The 21,347-nt window shown below is 35.7% G+C and overlaps 1 protein-coding gene across 1 annotated transcript; it reads right to left on the bottom strand.

Moving 5' to 3' along the window:
* Positions 1-13,194: 13,194 nt before the first annotated feature.
* Positions 13,195-20,681, bottom strand: LOC149830752 (uncharacterized). The gene is made up of 7 exons (XM_090013471.1): positions 20,250-20,681; positions 19,206-19,346; positions 18,743-19,108; positions 18,123-18,368; positions 14,631-14,723; positions 14,252-14,452; positions 13,195-13,653 (listed from the first exon to the last, which is right to left on the bottom strand). Exons 1-7 carry the CDS (start codon positions 20,568-20,570, stop codon positions 13,438-13,440), a joined length of 1,584 nt encoding a protein of 527 aa, XP_089869597.1. The 5' UTR covers positions 20,571-20,681; the 3' UTR covers positions 13,195-13,437.
* Between the last annotated feature and the right edge of the window lie 666 nt (positions 20,682-21,347).

Raw genomic sequence — 21,347 nt, forward strand, 5'->3', positions numbered from 1 at the left:
TCCAAAATTTCATGCATATAATCATATTTCATCATATTATGTTTGATTTATTTCATTTGATTTTCAAATTTCCAAAATTTATAAAAATTCTTTCAGAAAACCCTGATTTCAAGGTCATCAGGGGTATTTTGGTCATTTTGACCCCAATTTCGAATTTTCAAGTTTATTTTTGAAATTTATTCATGATTTATCATGTTTATATCAAAAGGGGGTATGAATTTGGGTTTATATCTGAATAATATCCGATAGTTTCCCATATTTTAGGATAAATTCAGAAAAACCTACATTTTTGTGCTAACATTGTTTTCTAGTTTTGCAGGAATATTCAAGAAGAAGATTTTATTTTCTTATTTTATTTCAATTCAATGTAACATCAAATATAATAATTTGGAATAACAGTTACATTTCTGCTTAGAATAGGGTTGCATTGCATATAGTTTAATTTATGCAAATTTCAATATGTGATGTATCATTCATGCACATTATTTCAAATTCACTATGGTTTACACGAATGGCACGTGCACAAGCAATTATGGAGTTTATAAACTCGGTGGGATTCGTATTTATGGTCATAGTCAGAATACGAAGAAAACCAAGATTTATGATCTTCATATTAGCCACATTCAGCCTACACACTTAGGCTAACTTCAAAAATGCACTGCATTTTTCAAAACTTCAAAAGGATTTCTCAATTCCTCAATGAAATTTCCTTTTCAAATTCATACTCATTCTTTCATATTATTCAAATTGCATGTTTTCAAATTCATTTTCCAATTTCAATTTCAAAAAATTTCATTTTTCTCAATAATTTCCAAGTCTTTCTCAGGATCTGATTTTCTCAGTTTTCAAATGACATTTCAAAGCATTTCCCAAGTTTAAATCAAGATTTTCCTATGTTTTTAAATTCTCACATTTCAAAATCCCAAGTTTTCAGAAATCGATTTTCTCATATTTTCCAGTTTTCCTGAGAATTCATTTTCTATTTCAAAAGTCATTTTCCAATGAATTTCTTAGATTTTCTCAGAATTCTCAAATCCATTTTCTCAGAAAAGCAATTCCAAATTTCAAAATCGATTTTCTAAAGTTCAAATTTTCCTGAGAAATCACTTTCCAATGCAAATTTCTTATTTCCAATAAAATTCAATGATTTTTCCATGAATTCCATTTTCAAGCATTTTCCAGTCATTTTCTAAATGCATTTTAATTTTCCAAAGCAAACATCATATTTTCTCAAACTTGCATTTTTCAAAATTCCATAGCACAAGCCTGATTCTTTGTGCATTCTAGGAAAAATAGAGCATAATTTAGCTATTTGAGTCAAGTTAAAGCATGTAATTGATCCTTGGTTCAATTACCCCTGGTAAAGGCACCATGAACGGTTGAACCTCGTACCGACAGGCGGATCCCATTCCACGAAATTTTCCCACAAATTTTCAAAACGGAGGCGAGTAAATTTTTAAAATCATTTTCAAAACTTTGGTCGAGTTTGACTCGCGAAATTCGTTTCTCTCTCGCAAGGGAGGAGAAAAATTTTGCGATGATAACACCAACATATATTTGCCTTTACCAATCGGTGCATACATTAGGGTAATCGAGTTGTAGGTTAGGTTGGTTTTATAAGTCAGTTAGAATTCATTATTTTATTCAATCATGAGTAGTGTGCTTTACAATTTATTTGTAGTTTATAATTTATTGGTAATTAGAGGTAGCGTAAGGTGGAGTGCCTCTCGTTAGATTTATTTCCTTAGTCGTTAATTTGATCTAACATCATCTTTACTCAAGTATAAGAAAATTAATTGGTTTAAGTTTGTTTAGTAATAGAATATGGGTGGTTGCATAGTTAAGTGCTCTGAGTCTCTTTATTTTCCATGCCTTAAAAATTTGTTTAGAGTTAGACATATTAAATCATGTGAGTTTAAGTAATTCTTGTTATTCATGTTCTCTTTATTGCTTGAATTAAAGTATTAGATGTCATTTTATTGTTTCACGTAATTAGTGGTTAAATCAATTAGTTAAATTTTTTGTTTGTTTGGTTAAAGGTAGTTAGTTTATTAGTTCATAACTTAGTTCATGTTAGTTAAATAGTTAGTTATGTTATTTTGTCTTGTAGTGCATTTTATCATTTCGTGTTAGTTTGTTTAATGTTTCTGTGATTTTTCTTCATACTAACCTTTGATCTTTGCGTAGTTTTTCGTCGTGTTTTTGTGTTTGTATTTTTATTTTTATAGAAGAGCATTCAGACATGCGGTGAGCCCTCAAAAGAGCTCCTGAAGAGCCCTCTAAGGTCCTGAAAAGGACTCCTTAAAAGGCCTTCAGGCCTCTCAGAGACCCTTAGGAAACCCTCAGAGATCAACTAGCAAGTAGAAGAAGAAATTCAGGGACAAGAAGCTCTAAGCACTGAAGACATTTTCTTTTCTTTTTAAATTAGGATTTATTTAATTAATTGGATCTGTAATAAAACCATTAATTATTTTTTTTATAAGTCCTCTGTAGAGGGCATCACCCATTCTTTTATTTAGTTAATTAATTAATTATTATTTTTTTAAGGCAACAAAAGTAGTTTTGTGTGGGGTACAAAAGTATTTATCCCATTCCCTGAGTTTGACCTAGACTTCACCACTAGAGTGAACCAGTTTTTATTATTTGATGCACGGTTTGCATAAACATTTTTATTGAAAATATTATTTTCAAATGTTTTATTGAAAAAGTTGCATCAGATCTATATGACATGATTGATATATTTGAGGTTGTGTTTGAATGTATTTTGATATCGTACATTATGCAAGTATGTTATTGCCTATTCAGACTCGGGTTGTCTGACTCCTTGAAAAAAAATTAGGTTCTGAGAAGGCCGAGTGATACTACGTTGTTCAGCTGTTCACAGACTTTACACATTGTCTGCTGAGGTGGTGGTTTTGGTTTCTTGTGTTTTTGAGGGTTTGGTTGGCTTGAACATTGGATTTTAAGAATGGTTTCGTAACCGGACAAATGAATCATATGAACTTTATTTTAATTCAATTCAACTGATGTTGATATACTTTGATTTTTATAATTTAGTTAAGTGTATGGTTTGATACGGTAACTGTGATAATCTTAATTTGCATATTCCGCTGTTAAAAAAATATATTTTTACGAAAAAAATTGAGTTATAAATCGGGGTTGTTACAGAATCCCCCACCTCAAAGGTGAGTTCTCTGCATCGTTGATCAGCATAACTTTGCTGCCAACTCTAAGCAGTGTGCAATTGATCTCGTATCATCTGTATTTGCTGGGTATAATGTTGGAGTATCATCGGTGACTCCATCATCCTCTCACCAACCTCATCCCAGTTATCGGTGATCTGTAAGGTTGCCCGTATAATGCTTCAAAAGAAGTCATTATGATGCTTGCGTGATAGCCATTGTTTTATACAAACTCGGCTAGCAATACGTGAGCATCTCACTCACCCTTCCAGTCCAACATGTAGGCACATAGCATATCTTCTAGAGCTTGCATCGTTCTTTCTGATTGACCATCGGGTTGAGGATGAAAAGTCAAGCTAAACTTCAATTTTGTGCCTAAGGCCTTCTGCAACTGACCCCAAAGTCGAGATGTAAATCGAGGGGTCTCTGTCAAAAATGATTGATACAGGAACTCTGTGTAGTCAAACTATCTCTTTAATGTATAAATCCGTCAAACTCTCAAGGAAGTGTCACTTTTGAATAGGCAAAAAATGAGTTGATTTGGTAAGCCAGTCGATCACAACCCAAATAGCATCATGATGTCTACGGGTTCGTGGCAAATCCATCATGAAGTCCATCATAATATCCTCCCACTTCCATTGGAGAATCTCCATCAACCGCATTGTTTCCCCTGGTCTCTAGTGATCAATTTTGATTTGTTGGCAAGTTAAGCATTTTGAGACATATTTGAAAGCATAATTCAAGTTTTATATTGTTAATTTGAGTCAAAAAGATGATAAACTACTAAATCACCATACAATTTGTCCAAAAGTCAGCTTACCTAGCGACATCCTGTTTCATGCCTTTCCACTAGTACCCATGTTGTAGGTCCTTGAACATCTTGGTACTGCCCAAGTGGATTATGTATTTACTCTTGTGAAACTCTTCTAGTAACTCTTCTCTCAATTCAGAATCATTTGGCACCCATAGTCATTATTGCATCCATATGCTTCCATCCTCTTTGAGCCGGAATGAGGTATTCACCTGTTGAGTAAACCCCCCCATTTTTTCGTACCAAGGGTCTTATTTCTACTTAGTGATTATTCTCTCTTAGATTTCTGGTTGAACCATCAGGCTTATTAATTTCACTGCACCTTGCTCGTCTAAAAATGCTTTCACTCAACAAAGTCTGCTACCAGATTCCACCCTATACTCACCAAACTGGCCAATGTACCCCCAGCCTTGCAGCTAAGGGCATCGACTACCATATTCACTTTCTCAGAGTGATAAGAAATGGTGAACTCATAATCCTTTATGAATTCCAGCCATCTTTTTTTCCACATGTTTAGTTCTTTCTGTGAGAACAAATACTTCAAACTTTTATTATCCGTGAATACTTTAAATTGTTCTCCATACAGATAATGTATCCAAACCTTTAAGGTAAATACTATTGCCGCTAACTCCAGATCATGAGTCAGATAATTCCCTTCATGAGTTTTCAACTATCGTGATGCATATGCAATAACTTTCTCATACTGCACTAGTACACGGCCCAGGCCAGTACCAAATGCATATGTATATAATACAAATCCACCGCTTGTTGATGGCAAGGTCAGTACTGGTGTCGTAGTGAGTTTCGTCTTCAACTTCTGAAAACTCTTCACGTTTTTCAATCCACTGAAATTTCACTCTCTTTCTTAGGAGTTTCGTCATGGGCATAGCGATCTATGAAAAGTCTTATATAAATTACCTATAATAACCTGCTAGGTCGAGAAAACTCTGAATCTCACTTACATTTTTCGATTGTACCCAATTCATTATTGCTTCAACCTATTAAAATAATTAAAGTTTAATTATCAAGATTTATTAAAATGATGAGATAGCAAATAAAACTTTCAGTAGAGTTAGGCAATCACCTTTGTTGGATCCACTGAGACCCCATCTTTTGATATTACATGTCCTAAGAACATGACCTCATTGAGCCAAAATTAATGTTTTAAAATTTTGGCATACAATTGATGCACTCGAAGGGTTCCCAAGACAATCCTCAAATGTTATTGATGTTGCATTACATTCTCGGAGTACACCAAGATGTCATCAATAAAAAAAATCATAAAAGTGTCCACATATGGCCTGAATACTCGATTTATTAGATCCAAGAAAGCAACTGAGGCATTTGTGAGTTCGAATGGCATTACCACAAATTCGTAATTCTTGTATCTCGTCCTAAATGTTGTCTTTGAAATGTCTCCATCCTTGATTTTAAGCTAATGGTAACTAAACCATAGATCAATCTTTGAAAAGACCTTAGCCTTCTACAGCTGGTCGAATAAGTCTTCTATGTGGGGCAAGGGATACTTGTTCTTCATCGTAGCCTGGTTAAGTATTTTGTAGTTGATGCACAACCTCATGCACATGTCCTTCTTTTTTATGAATAATACTAGCGCTCCCCATGGTGATACACTTGGTCACACAAATTCATGCTCTATTAACTCTTGCATCTGCCTCTTTAGTTCTTCCAATTCTGCTGACGCCATACATCGTAGTGAACCGAGACCACCCGGGGTTTTGTTATGATTTTATCAAAAAATCTATGTGACTAGCCATACAAATACCCAAAGGGTACGATCTATGATCGACAGGGTACTCTCCAATGGCAGAAACTAAAAATAGGATGAATCTCGAGGCTTTTGCAGAAGACATGATCTACCACCTAGAACATTTTGGTAGTCTTGGCCCCCTAACTCCGAGAACTAAGGACCGGGTGAGAAGCACAACGCTTACAAATACAAAGAGTGTGATGCAACTTTTCTTGAAAGTATTTTTAAAAGAGACTTTTCATTAAAAATTATTTGTGTAAACCATGCATCAAATTTTAAATTATCGGTTCACACTAGCCGTGAAGTTCGGATCGAACATGTGAAACGTGTTTAAAGATTTCATACTCCACACAATAACAAGCTTTATTTTCTTAAATTAAATGCAAGTAAATCGTTCTACCCTATTACAAAAGTTCGAGCAAAAATAAAAGTTATTATAACTCCAAATGAATTAAAATAGTCAGTGGCCCTACAACAACAACAACAACAACTACGCCTTCATCCCAAAACAATTGGGGTCAGCGATATGAACCAAAAAAGAAATTCATTTTGGGTCTTCCACATGAATCCTTTTCCTCCAATCATTTCTATCCAACGCCATGTCCTCGGTGAGGTTCAAAGCATTCATATCCTTTCCTATCATCTCCATCCAAGTCTTCCTAGGCCTACCCCGACCTCTTTTAACTAATATATTTTCCCATTTCTCCAACCTTCTAACTGGAGCATCATTAGGCCTTCGCCGAATATGTCCAAACCACCGTAAACGATTCTCTCGCATCTTATTTTCAATGGGTGCATCTAAAAAACTAAAAATAAAGAAAAACAAAAATCTGCAGGGTTCTTTTCCTCACGATCTAGCCTTCCTCATTCACACGAGCATAAATCTTGCTTTTGCGCTTTTATCAACAAGCGTAAACCCACTTGCAAAACACAAAAGCACAAGACACACGAACCAACTAGATTTCCTAATCTTGCTAATGCTAGGTTGCAAGAAAAAAAATTAAATCTAAAAGAAAGACATGCAAGAATCTTATTATAGGAAATTAAATTCTAAACTAAAATGCTATAAAATAGGCCGCTACGAGAGAACTTCTACTCTAAGGCATAAAGCTTGCGCCACAACGATGATCATGATCACTCACTTCTGTTCTCATACATTCAAATCATTGCATCATTTTTATATGCATTCATAATTCTTATAAATAATAGGTCAAATCATATTTGGTCATTCAAGCGTGAAACACATGCACATATTTTCTAAGTAAATTAGTTAGATATTCATGATACATATTAATCATGATACATAAGTGTAATATATTTGAATTGGATAATCATAATGCAATCATTTGCAACAAAAATATATAGGCATGACGCGTCATTCACCTAATAAGTCAACCTAGTCATTTATAGGCATGATGTGTCATTCACCTATACGCTAACATAAGTGTCACAATCATAACCTCATATTAAGATCTAAAATCAATAAGGATCTGATTATCACATCTGAGTTTAACATATAGTCATGCTACAAAAGAAAAGTCAAATCTATAGGTTCATAACTAGCTATCTCAATCAGCTCAGAAGGTCATCACCATTTATCACAATATTTTATTTATTCATAATAAAGATTTACAAAATCCATGCTGGATCACCTGGTCTAGGAAATGTACAACCTTACAAGGAGTTACTGCCATAAACAAATAGCCTATCTAGTCTTAGATAATGCACTTCCTCACAGAAATATATCGTCTTTGCAGGTTACCTGCTCATGGACAATGGACTTCCTCACAAGGACTTATCACTCTAATTGGATTACCTGATATGGTCATACACACTATCACAAAGAATCTTTTGGGAACTGTTTCTCAATGAGTATCATATTTAGTGAAAACTATTGTCATACATGCATCAATATAATTGACCGCATTCAGGGTCGATAGCAACCAACACGGGCACAAACATGTATACAATCAATATGCATGACATCATACATCACTTCATATAACACTTAAATCATAAAATCATATATTTAACTAAATAAGGTTCCATAAACCATAGTTCACTATTGAACTTAAACATTTATTGCATGTATTCATAATTTCACATCATGTGACATTTAAATCATATCATACAGAAGAATACTATCCTACGCATTAATCATCGCTACAAGGAACATTGTATTTTTGTAAATTGAACATCGGAGCATGCATAAACAAAATATGAGTTTTATGCATGCATACATGAATATACATATTTCATAATACGAAGCAACTAAACTTTAACATATGTAACTCCTACATAGTTTGAGTTATGCACACAGGATGAAAGTCATATATACATTATTTCACCACATAAATCAATATATAACCTTAGATATAATTGCATAAGAAAGGTACATCAAAATTTTATTAACCATCTCAACGTACATTATATGCACATGTTTCTCAAGCAAACAAGACATATGAGTCCAAACAATTTATATTTTATTTAAGTATGCCTTTAGAATCAATGAAGATAATTTATTTACAAGACAATGCGAATCAAGTCATATCTTACGCATACAATTTACATAAACCTTTATTCAAATCTTCTCACATGTCAAATACATTATTTTTTATGCAATATAATTAATAAACAATAACAATATGCAATATAAGTCAGAAACATATTAAACACCTAAATTTCTAACATGTTATAAGCATAGGTTTTCAAGAAAAATTTGGATCTTTGTTGATCTATTTTCATAAATTCTGTTGAGAATAATCGAGCTTATATAAATTTATGGTATTTTTACCATGGTTACTTGTACCTTTAAAAAACACAACTCAATAAACCGTTCATAAAAATAATAGATATACAAATAATTAAAAATCTTTTACGAAACCCTAATCTATAGGATTTTAATCTGATTAAGGTATTTTTTGAAATTTTTGTAAAATGTTTTTGACAAAACCCTTTTTACAGATTCTGATATTAGGTATTAAAATTCACCCAATTTTTTTATAAAATATTTGGAGTCAATTTTCAAAGGCGTTTACAATGTTTATTAAAGATGGATCAAAATCATCCTGTAAACAGAGCCATAAATTAGGGCTTTGTTAAAACATGCATATCTACATCAATACAGATCCAAAACTGGCAAAACAGGATTCTAAATTCAAGATCAAGATGTGTAGATAGTTGTGGTGATTTTATTTAGATTTTTCAGACTGGTATTCATAGAGTTATTGATTTGTTTCCAAAATGGGTTAGGAAACAATTTATTAGGCATCATAGCTTTAGGTCTCTCATAAAATGATTTTGTAAAAATCTTTTTTAAGATTATAAAACCTTTAGAATCTGATTATTTTTTGTTTGATCTAACTTAATACAGGTTAATACATGAATAACACCATAAAGAATCATATTATGATTAAATCTAATACAAAATAATAATAAATCCCTAATTTCGCATGTTTCTCAAAATTGTTTTTAAGGAAAACTCATTATTTGAGTTTTTCGATCCAAGAAATGACTTTTTCAACCATAAAAACATAAAGAACAAATCAAGAATATATTCAAAGTTTCTGAAAATTAAAATAATTAAATCATACATGCTCCAAGTATATACAAAACATTGGCTACGTAAATATTACCTATCTACGATATATTTTCATGGTTAGAACGGAAAAATGAATGATCCAACTCCTATTTCACTACCACCAATCGAATAAGTGCAGGTCTAATGGCTACACTAGAGTTCTCCAAACCTTCTAGACATTTTGGAGGAGAGAAGAAACTAAAAACAAAAAGAAAAAAAGAAAAGAGAAAGAAAGCGAGAGAGAGAAAAACTAACTAACCTTATTAATCCTACTTATGAGGGCCTCTATTTATAGATGAGCTTAGACAAGAGACCCATCTCTAATATAAGATGTTAATATTTATTAATTTTTTTATTAATAAAATTAAAAAATAAATTATGAAATCTAATTCATTAAATTTTGAAATTACTTAAGCTATAAAAGAAAATTTTGGACTTCTTACCCAGACTTAGGCTCTAGTGACATGGTAATCTTTCGGGATGTCTACAAACCCAAAGACTTATCAGAATTGGATGTTTAAATAGTCGATTTGATAGCCCTCAAAACGTAAATCATCGTTGTGGTATTATATTTAACTATATGCATACGGATTGGCAAAAAAATTTAGTTGATGTCAAAAAATGTTAATTTTTTACTTATAATTAGGCATGAACTTTGGTTGATAATAAAATGTTCAAATCAACACCAATTTGGGCATGTAGATAATCGATTTCAGTGCCCTTCAAATGAGGAATGTCAAGGTTAACTCCAATTTAATAGATGAGCCATTGATAAGCCAATTTTTTGTCAAAACAATAATAATGTTGTTTAGAGCATCTAATGCAATGGGTCTAATCCAATAAGATTATATCCAAATCCAAAATTCATAGTCTAAAATTATTTACTTTCTTATTCAATCCACATATTTTAGCTTTTTCAATTATTCTTGAAATATTCTTCATAACTTGAGACAAAGGTTCATAATTAATCAAGAAAATCAAGAATTCATGATTATAGTCATGAATGCACCAATAATTCATCATTTATTCATTTTAATTATCAAGAAAAAATCTCAGATTTTATACTAACACAAAAACAATAAATATTAACTAAAGGATGAACAAACAATCATAAATCATATACAACAATATATATTTATATGAAAAAATTATAAACATAGTAAACCCCAAATGGTAAATCCGATGGTTAGAGAAGTCGATGATAACATAAAAAAACATATAAAAAACATCTATAGCAATAATAAAAAAATAAATACACATGGGGATATTCAATGATCGCGAGTTGATCCGTTCACACCTCTAATTGTAGGCTGACATATTAAATAGAAATACACATGAGAATACATATGTATATATTGTATGTAACTCATATTTCAAACCTGTAGATGGAAAAGTTGATCACAAGGATGATACCACAACCTCTTCGAAATGCAAGAATCACCCAAGGGTTCTGCAAAAAAGTTCTTTTCAGACACAAATGAGAAGAAAAAACCCTCGAATAAAAACTGAGTATATATATCTATATATATGATTCGACAAAATCACAAATATTAAGAAAAGCACGTATAATAAAATTCGCACATAAATTTATATGATTTCGAGAAGTATATGCAAAAAAATAAGATATTTGTGAGAGGTGTTTTGCAAATATAGGATATTTAACATTTTATGGTTTCAGTTTTACCAAAAAATCACAAATAAATATATGCAAGATCGCGAGGTTCGCATAAAAAAACCTACGATTCTAGAATTAAGTGGGAGTTGGACCTAGCTAACGGGCTATCACAATAATGCCTCAATTAAGTTGAGAAAGGTAAAAAGGTTCTAACAATATTTGTGATTTTGAACATCGAGAGAATATAAAAAATTATAAGGTTTTTAGAGAATGAGTCAAATTAGTCATACAATACGGTCTTTTTCTGAAGCCAATGGGGTTCAATCTCAAGCATTTTGAGAATCACTTATCAATCGATCAATACTGCTGTTGTTTTATTGCATTGAGGACACACCATGGAACTCACCTTGTGAGGATGGTGTTTCTGTTGAATCCCCCAAGTGATACAGTGGCACATGGTATCTTTGTTGGAGGCCTCTGTCTTGTAGATTCTTAGTTGTAGGGCTGGGACTGCTGGTGGCTCATGTTCAGTTTGTAAAGAGCTCGTCCAACTTGTGAAATAGGCTCGATGAGATCGAGCATGAACAACCAATATTCATCTCGGCTTGGCTCGTATAGATTCATTTATTAATAATAAATATGTTTTGCGTATATTTTATATTATAGAATGAAGATGGTTGAAGTGTTTGCCCGGCAAGCAATAAGTTTAAAATCCCATTGCTTATAAGTTTTATTTCGTAAATGAGCCAGTTTGAGCTTGGCTTAATAGATTTAGGCTCTAAATTTTATTATTTTTAACATTAAAATAAATAAATATTTTTTTGTAAATGACCTTGCTCATGTTCATCTCATTTAGCTTGGGCTTTTCATGAGCTCAAGTTCAGCTCGGCTCGACACAAGACATGAGCCAAGGTTGAACAGCCTCTGTTCGGTTGGGCTAGTTATGTGTGAAGTATAAAGGGGAGGGTTTGAAAAAAAAAATATTGGTGATGGACTAGTGATTCTGTCGTCAATGTTCTTCTCCAGAGTCATCCAAGACTCTCTTTCCATCGAGTGCAAGTGTGTGCGTAAGCATGTGTACCGGAGGCTCGGACAGGAGGGCTTGAAAGGACTAAAGTTTTACCTGCTCGTGTTCTCTCAGTCAGATCAGGTCATGCAGATATAGCCGTCGTATTTTGCTAGGCAATGCAGATCCTCTTTTAGATTTCACACTTTGGATATCAAGATAGCTTATCATAAAAGGACAAGTGATTGTGCAAACCGCACCAACATGCAGTAACTAAGATATTAGCTCCTGACATTCAGATCGTTTTGTCCCCCAAACAAAAAAGGAAAAAACTTAAAAATTGTTTGATCTAAGGCACGTCTGTGTTTGCTTGCCTCGGATGTCAGAGTTGAGGTAATCTGATCTCTGTGTTTGAGGGAGAAATGCGTGAAAAAGTGAAGATCTCTGGCCTGACCTCTCCCTTTGGACCAAAGACTGGGTACTACTGGGCTTGAAGATCTCATATTCAAGGCTCTGAGATCTTCTGTTTGCAAAAATCAGGGATCGCGCATAGGCCCCACCCAAGACAGCTCTTGAAATCTCGGATCCAAGATACTAAAATGCTCGGTAATGAAAGGCAAAAAATGAATCCATGTGATTTATCTATTTGAAAAGCATTTTTACTCATGGATGATTGCATCGTTATACAAATGTCCCTGATAATCCAGACGCACACTGATCTGAAGACATGATTTAAGTCATTGCAGTTATTTTCCTTAATTTTTTACATATACTGGTATGGCTAGGGCCAACATGCTGTCACGATATCGGCAAGGCTTTAGTACATCCATCCAAAGGTTGACCACACAAGACCTTAGGGTAAGCTACTCACCAACCAAAGTCCACATCAAATTGTGAAGAGGAGAAATCGGCCAATTCTTGGCTTAAGAAATCAAATTTTCCTTTGACAGAAGTCACGACGGTAAGGTATAGAAATACACCAACAAGGGCTCCGTGTGTTTGCTAGTTGCAAGTCACCATGTGATGGGACGTTGCAAGTTCGAACCCCACTGGTATGGGTAGTTGAATAACTGCCTGGTTGTATAACCACCAGTAGGGCTTGTCTACTGGAAAGGAAAGGGGCCCTGAATCCCCCAGCTTGATCATAAAACAGTTTAAAAAAAAAAAAAAGACGCATAGAAATGCCAAAAAAATCAAATCCATGACTGAGTTCCTAGCAGTGGACTTTGCACTACAAATGAAATTGAAACAGCTCTATTAAAAGGAAATTGAATCTTTAAAAGTGGATATAGATGACTACACGATCTGATTTTCCCCTTTGGAAGTTACTTTACAATTAAACAGCACTAGCTTATCACCATATTTACAAAATAAATGTTTTTAGATCAATGCACACTGGGAGCTAGACACTAGGACCGAAATAAGCACTTGTCTAGTATACGAGCGGCAGTGAAATGTTAATCAAAGCAAAAATATCAACAGTTTTTGGGCCTATTGTATTCAGGCGGTAGGGACGGGCACCTCTCGTTCATATGAGGGTAGGGATCCATAGTATTGTATCCTGGCAATTCCATCCTATATCTCCCACGGATTTGGCAAAAAGGAAGCTTCACATCATCACCCTCGTTGCACCACTGTGGCAGTCGGCTCAAGTTATCTTCGAAAAACTTGAGGCTGTAAGCATCTTTTATCTGCACCAAAGAGACAAATATCATGAACCGGAAGATCTTTATCACCACTTTAATCCAGCTTTCTATTAACTTTCTTGTGGTTAATGTTTCCAAGAGAATTCTCGAGAAATGCCATGATAAAAATACAGACTTATTGTTAATTGCCAAGCATAAAATCTGACACTGTTTAGTTTGCTTTGCAGCAAAGGAAAATTATATGAGCAAATTGTTATAAAAATGCAAAATTAATAGAGCAATTTATTTATTTTAGCAGTGTAAAAATGGCATGACAACATACACAAGCTACTGTTCATTGGTCCAAACAAGTCATATGCATCCACCCTCTTTTTTAACATACCACATCCCAAAGGTGGATAGCATCACAAAGATGCTTACAACCAAAAAGATCCATCCTAGCAAAAGATGAGAAAGGAAAAAAAAGACAGGATCACAAACCAAAGTTGCCACAAGTATGTTCATCTTAACAAAAGCATATCAGATCTTTATCTGAATAACTAAAGAGGGCTTCATAGATTCAAAAGATTACTCAAATCATTAGTCAACTTCATTTCTCTCATTCTTAATGATGCTAATATCACTTTTCATGGAGAAAACTTACCGTAAATTCAGTGACTTGAATGGAGCTTGCAAAGGGGTCGAACAAGCCTGCCTTCTTATACATTTGAAGAACAAAGGCAATGCAAGAGGTTGAATACCCATCTGTGTAAAGCCAATCATCTTGTTCAGGAATTGTGATCAACTTATCAAATGATAGCCCACGGTTTTCACTCTCAACAATAATTTCAGGAAGATCAAGACCCTGCAAAAATCACAAAAAATAATTCAAATCACTTATGTAACTATAGACACGTCTGAAGATGAGAAAATGATAAAGGATTACCAGTAGCCATACAACATCAGAGGACGACGAAATAATAGAACAATCAATTTCTCTCTATATAAATGACTCATCTTGAAAATGGAATGGAGATTATTACCCCCGTCCCAAGCCGTTTATTCAGTGCTTCATTCCACATGTTAGCAGCATAAGTAGGCTGCATCCGGTTCCACATAGTCATAACAGAAGCAACCTATAGAACATTGACACATCATGAGTAATCATCTTTTGATCAGAGAAAGGTTTAAAAGAAAGCCTTAACAACTAACTGCTGCCATGTTATGCAATATGCACACTCCTACTAGCAGGCCTTATTGCTATTGTACTTGCACTGGTACTGGGTGCTCCTAAGCATAGGTTAATTGGGTTTTGAACTTAACTCGTGTTCATTTTATGATTCAATTTTCAAACAGTGTGTAGTTTTGTAGTTTACGCTCGACATCAAGTGTCTACTATTAACCAGAGAGCGGACAGCTAATGCATTCCACTTATTTAACAGGGTATGTGGTCAGTCCGTGACCCTTGAATGCCGAAGACGTCCTTACGGTAATCTTGTAGTTCCTATGGGGCGGAGACGATGGGGTCTTTCCTTCCTTGGATACATTCTCATAGTTGGTGCTGCTGCACATGTAGGATTTTTTACGGTAAGAGACTGATCCAACTACTTGATACAACGATCTATATATTTGGTGATCATAGTTTTTTAGTTAACTATAAACATGATTTAGACTTTTAATTTGTCATTGATGTGTATATACACATAAACATATTTAAAATTCTTAATCTAAAGCAATAAAGCATGAGTATAATCTTAAGTAGGGCTGGACAACGGAATGAGCCGGCTCAGCCTGGCCTGGTTTTGGATGGGCATGACTAGCCCGTTGATGGGTCAGGCCTGTCAACCAACTGGGCCAGGCTTAAGCTCAGTTCAGATTTAGCCTCAGCCTAAGGCCTGGCCCATGGCCTGCCCATTAGGCCAATGGGCCTAAATTGAGCCAGGTTGGGCCAGGTCAGTGACATTGATTCGCGACAGCAGGGGAGGCATCACGAGTGACTCATGCGTGCCCATATGTTTAGGCACGAGCCCAGACACACACACACATTTTAGTTGGGCCAGCCCAGCCCATGTCAGTCCGCAGCCTAGCCTGAATAGCCAGTGCAAATTCTTGAACAAGGATCCCATATGATTAAAAAAATTAAAATAATAAATCTAACTTGAGAGTTGAAATATATTGTAATCAATAACAATTTTAAAAGGAAGCACACAAATAACAAAAAATAAACAATCAATATCATAAAAAGACATAGATAAACTTAACGACACAATGTCGACTGTATTTATTGAAGTATCTTGATGTGTCTAATCTAGTGTCATGTCATGTCAACACGAGATACATGGTTCAAGTAAAGTGTCCGTGTGACATAGGGAGAAAGATTTTTTTGTCCAAGTCATCTTTTAAAATTACAATGGCTGTAATCAGTCAGGCCCCTTTCATAAGTTCCAGCTCACCGTGTCTTTTCACGCATGGCACCTCCTTGCAACTCTGTCATCCCTTACCAGCCACCCACACGAGCCAGATTTGAGCCGAGATTAGGCTGGCTCGGCTCAGCTCAAGAAGAAATTTTGTCTGTGAACACCTTTTGCCCGGAATCGGCTCGGCTCGAGCTGAATACCTTTAATTTAATTTTTTTAAGTTTTTAAAAATCATGTCAAAAGCTTTTTGGAAGGAAAGGAAGACAATGAGATTTGAACTCAGGCCATTTCCAAGAAAGACCAACAACCTACCCATTAAGATAGGACCTTTCTTTAAAACCTTATTAAGAACAAAATAATACATACAAAGTCTGAATTCTTTATATACTTATGTGAGCCAAGCTTAATTGGGCTAATCAAACTTATCCGAGTTGGACTGGCTGTTCAAGATCGGCTTATTTATTTTTTTGAACGAGTTCAAGCCGAGCTTAAACGGGTCGAGCCCGAGCCAAGCCCGAACTAGCTCGGTTCATTGTGCATCCCTACCACCGACCAAACCCATTACCACTCTCCTCCCAAGGCACCCATTCCTTCCAATAACTCTATCCTCAAACCCATCACTGCCACAGTTGCAGGTGGCATCAGAAGGAAGCATAGTTGGCAAACCCGGTGAGTTGAGTCGGGAATCTTCCGAGTCGACCCGGATCAGACCCCAACTGGGTCACCGATTCAGAACTGCCGATGCAGATGCCTCTTATGTGTTTTTTTCATGCATTTTGTGATTTTAATGCATAATTCCCATAAAAGAATACTTGTTATAAAGAATGTTTTTAAATCATAAATATTAACAATTATGTATAGTTGAATACTTATATAGCTTAGTCATTGATGTCATGCTAAATTTAGTGATTATACAATATGAATTTTGATTTTTTTAAATATTTTAACACTAGAAAATGCATAATTCTAACTCATCCAAGTTACTGAATTGACATGCTGACTCGCGAGTTAAAGGTTGGGTGATCCGACTCCGAGTCACGAGTTTGCCAACTATGGAAGGAAGGGCATTTTCCTACATAATGTTTCCCTCGAGAAGGCTATTTCTGGTAGGCTCAAGGTGGACTGCAGGTTCATGGCATAAACCAAGTGGCTAAACTGCACACTGATTGGACTGCTGGTTGAACTTGGGTCCATGAGGCTAGGTTGGGGAGGCTGATTGCTGCACTACATGAAGTAGGGATTCTAATTGCTGCAAGGCTTCACTCTAATGGAGGTTGACCAGGCATTGTTAGTGCTGCAGGAAAAACTTTATTTAGAAATTGTAAATTTAATTTTAGAACACAAGTATGCCAACCAAACACATTTCTTTTTAGAGAGTAATTTTGAATAAATCAATTTTGTGAAGTAATTTCATCATAACTGATTTTCAAAAAAATACATCCAAATGGGGTCTCAGGCCTCAATCCAGAACTTGAAGCAGTGCAGAGCTAAACTATTTCACAAACATAGAGTGAACAATAAGACATTTCAAGACTTGATTGACTCTGACCAAGTGACTTGGGGTTTGTTGTAGTTCTGAGTTGATTTCAAATCCTTGTTCTATTTTAAGGGCATGTTTGCTTTGGTCACAGATTAACAATTACAGCTGAGAAAGTAGAATCTGTGATTGTTGGTCACAAGGTCAATCTTGTGACCAACTTTCACAAGCTTCAATGCATGAACAATAACAGATGGCAATCACAATCACAGCTTGTACTTTTCTCATGTTAAACTAACTTTGAGAAAATGTGGTGATTGTGATTTAAAATCATAGGATCTTGAGAAAATCCAATAATCACAGGGCATTGCAAGCATGCCTGAAATATTTAATCTTTGTAAAAGACCTATACCTAACATTGGGTGAGTCCAAAGCCATAACAAACTCAGCAGAACAACCGACTATTTGAGTCTAGCCAAGTTCCAAGTTGGGTTCATCTTGGCATGGACAGGCCAAGTTCACATTAAATGTAGCAAGTTCTAAGCGGTTGAACCAAGACTTTTGAATAGAATGGTGTCAAATGCAGTGTTATGTATCTAGTATAGAAAAATGGTCTAAAAAGTCCATGAATTTTGCTTTACCAAGTGTGCATCCAAGGGTGGCGGATAGTTGTCTGCTACAGTATCTATCCAGCTAAATATCATGTTATGATAACCATATGGCTTTCCCGACATGCTTAATGCATATTCCCATGCAGCAGAATTATTGAACTTGGCCCTCATATCAGGATGCAGAGGAAGTAATGCGATATGTGGATTAGAGTCATCCTTGGTCAACTCAAAGTTCCACCATTCTTCCCAGGGCAACACAGCAATGATATCTTCTCCCTACATGAAAATTTTCAAAGTCAAAACAAACGATATTGAACACATATTAATGTAAAAGGTTCTGATGCATGTCACAACAATCATATAGAAGTACTTCTTTAATGAATCAACCAAAAAGGAACAGATCAAGGGGTAGTAGCAGCTGATAAGCACAGTGCAAAATAAAGAGGAGGAGGCCACTTCTAAAATTTTAGAAACAGAATGCCTTGGGCAATGGTCATTACTGAACATCAACTGAATCACTAATTAATATAAAAATTATCATAAACTGCATCTTTATATCAATGTATGTTTAATATGACCATTAATGGGATAGGAATTATCAATATAGATGGTGAACCGAGAGATATAAAATTACAGTAGAATGAGTTTACCTTCTCATTTTCATGACCAGATTCTCCAACCCAAAGCTTTCCCTCCGAGTCTTTCAAGCAAACAGCGGTATGACCAGCATAAGCTCCAGTAACCCACTTCTCTAAAGTCTCAAAACCACCCCAACGCCCACGAATTTTGGATATTGCCAAGAAATCTCCTGAGTGAATATCATCAACACTGATGTTTGACACCCATGGCTGGGGACGTGATTCAAATGTTGCTCCCATATGCTTTCTCAAGAAGGCAAGGTTTGAACTCTCTCCCCATCCAGTGTTTGTAAACAAAGGCAACACATCCCAAAGAGCTAGAAGGGTTCCCAACATCCCTGATTCCATAAGGAATATAGAGACTCCATTAATTTTTACCTGGTTTTAAATCATTAATAGTAGATCTTGTCATGGAAAAGCAATCGCATAAAGTAATTTTTTATAATTACTATCAAATCAAAAGTGGCGACTTTACATATTCAAACTCAGCTTCGCCCTCCCACTCCTTAAACTCAAAGGTATGATCCCGAGCAAGAAAGTAGTAATCCCATGTTACGCGATATGGAGTTGCAAACACATAAAGATCCATACATGTCCAACTGTGGGCATTGCTAGTCTGGAAATCAACAAACAAAGAAAAAAAAAAGAGTTTGTAAGATAAAATTGACATGATTAAACATGGTCCTAACACAGCCAAAGTAGTAGTAATAATAACAGATAAGCATCACATGAAATAGAAACGTGGTTATACACATTGTAAATCACTTCCCACAATAACTATAGCAATTTTCCATAACTTGGACTCGCAAGTTGAGTTTTTTAATTACAAAATCACATAACGATTTTAGATATGCATCCCAAAATTTCATAATTGACCCATCAGAATGATTCAGATAGCTGCCCCTTCAAAGAATCAAAGAACGAACCAATAATAATTTTACTTGAATTGAAGCAAATCAAAGCCAAGGGCCAGTGCATAAGGGATAAACATCAAAACTACAGATCATGAATGGATAAGCCCAATTCTTTGCTTTATTTTTTTATTGTCCTCATCAGGGAAAAAAAACACGAAGAGATGATTTCCCTCTTAATAACCTCATAAAATCTCAGAAAAGGAGCCCAAACCAATGGAAAAAGGATAAATTTCCAAAGTTTACATCATCAAAGCTAAAGCAACCATCCGCCGTTACTAGTCCCAAAAATTTTTAAATTTACGCCGTGAAGCAACCAAAACCAAGATGCCCTGCCATGAATTTAATTGGTACTCCGAAAAGATCTTAGTCTAAAGAACCAATCTTTAGGCCCAGAAACATCAGTTCTATCGAAAACCAAAATCACGAATCGTTTAGGATAACCGAAAAGACAAACCCAAGAAGTATAACAAAGTTCAGATTCAAAGAAGGGAAATAAAACCCCCCCACCCGCCCCCACCCACAAAAAAAAAAAAAACACGAAACCTCTAAGTTTCAGCAGGCAAAAAAAGAGAAAAAGAAAGAAGGAAAACAGAAAGGATGAGTACCTTAATATGGAGAGTGCTTCCTCCCCACTGGCTGCCGCTTCGATTGTTGAATTCCATCCAAGCGTGGTTCTTGTAAAAGCAAGCACCCTTCCATTGGGCGGATGAGTTCGGGGAAGAGACGGCACCCACAAAGGAAGGGAGCAGGTCGGCCGCACCGTAGAGGGTGTTGAGGATGGGCCAGGAGACCTGTCTGGGCAAGAGGGGCAGTATGTCCTTGGGGCGGAAGGGCAGTTTTGGAGGGTAACCATACACATCTGAGAAGGACGATGCCGCAGCAGCCAACATCAACAACAACAACAACCACGCTCTCCCGTTGCCCATCGCAGCACACACAACTCAGCTGCCTTTGATTTTTCTCCTCCACCTCCTTTTGCCCTGCCCTCAGGGGAAACGGGAGTGCTCTTTAGTCCCAGGCAGATTTCAGATTTGGTATATACGTTTGTGGATCCGAGAAGCAAGCATTACCGAGATTGCCCTCTCTAAGCTGAACCATTTGGATCCACAAACCACAACTGATGAGGATTGGTGGTGCCGGTGTTCAAAAAGAAAAGAAAGAAAGTGGGGATGACAAGTTGTTGGGTTTTGTATTGGTTTTTTTTTTTTTTTTGCACTGTTTAGTTTCAAAGAGGTTAGAGATTTGAGTTGGAGTGATGATGGGCTTAGTAGTGTGAGAGTGTCAAACGTCTCTAATCTGAATGCTCATGGTTAATTTAGACAAACGCCCCACCCCACGGCTCAATTAAAGATATTTCTTCAAAACAAGGACAAGACAAAAAAAAAAAAAGACTGACAAAACTCCTTTGCGTATTGTTTTCTCTCTAGTTGTTGTCCTTGCGTGAAGCAAGAAATCATTGCATGCTTAATGTAATGTCACAAGACCAGCCTGGCCTATATAGGCCAGACCGAGCTGACCAGCCCTTATTCAGCCTCGGCTTGCCTAATATGAGTCTCTTTCACATGCCCAGCCCGATCAGCTCATTCACCGAGCCCAACTGAGCCAACCATCGTGTATATGGGGACCTACGGGTTTTTTTTTATGCACATTATATATACACCCAACCTTGCTCAGACATAGCTCGCCTAGCACGTACGAACCCA

Source organism: Nuphar pumila, chromosome 7 (assembly GCF_984573655.1).
Source record: "Nuphar pumila chromosome 7, dmNupPumi1.hap1.1, whole genome shotgun sequence".
Classification (NCBI taxonomy): domain Eukaryota; kingdom Viridiplantae; phylum Streptophyta; class Magnoliopsida; order Nymphaeales; family Nymphaeaceae; genus Nuphar; species Nuphar pumila.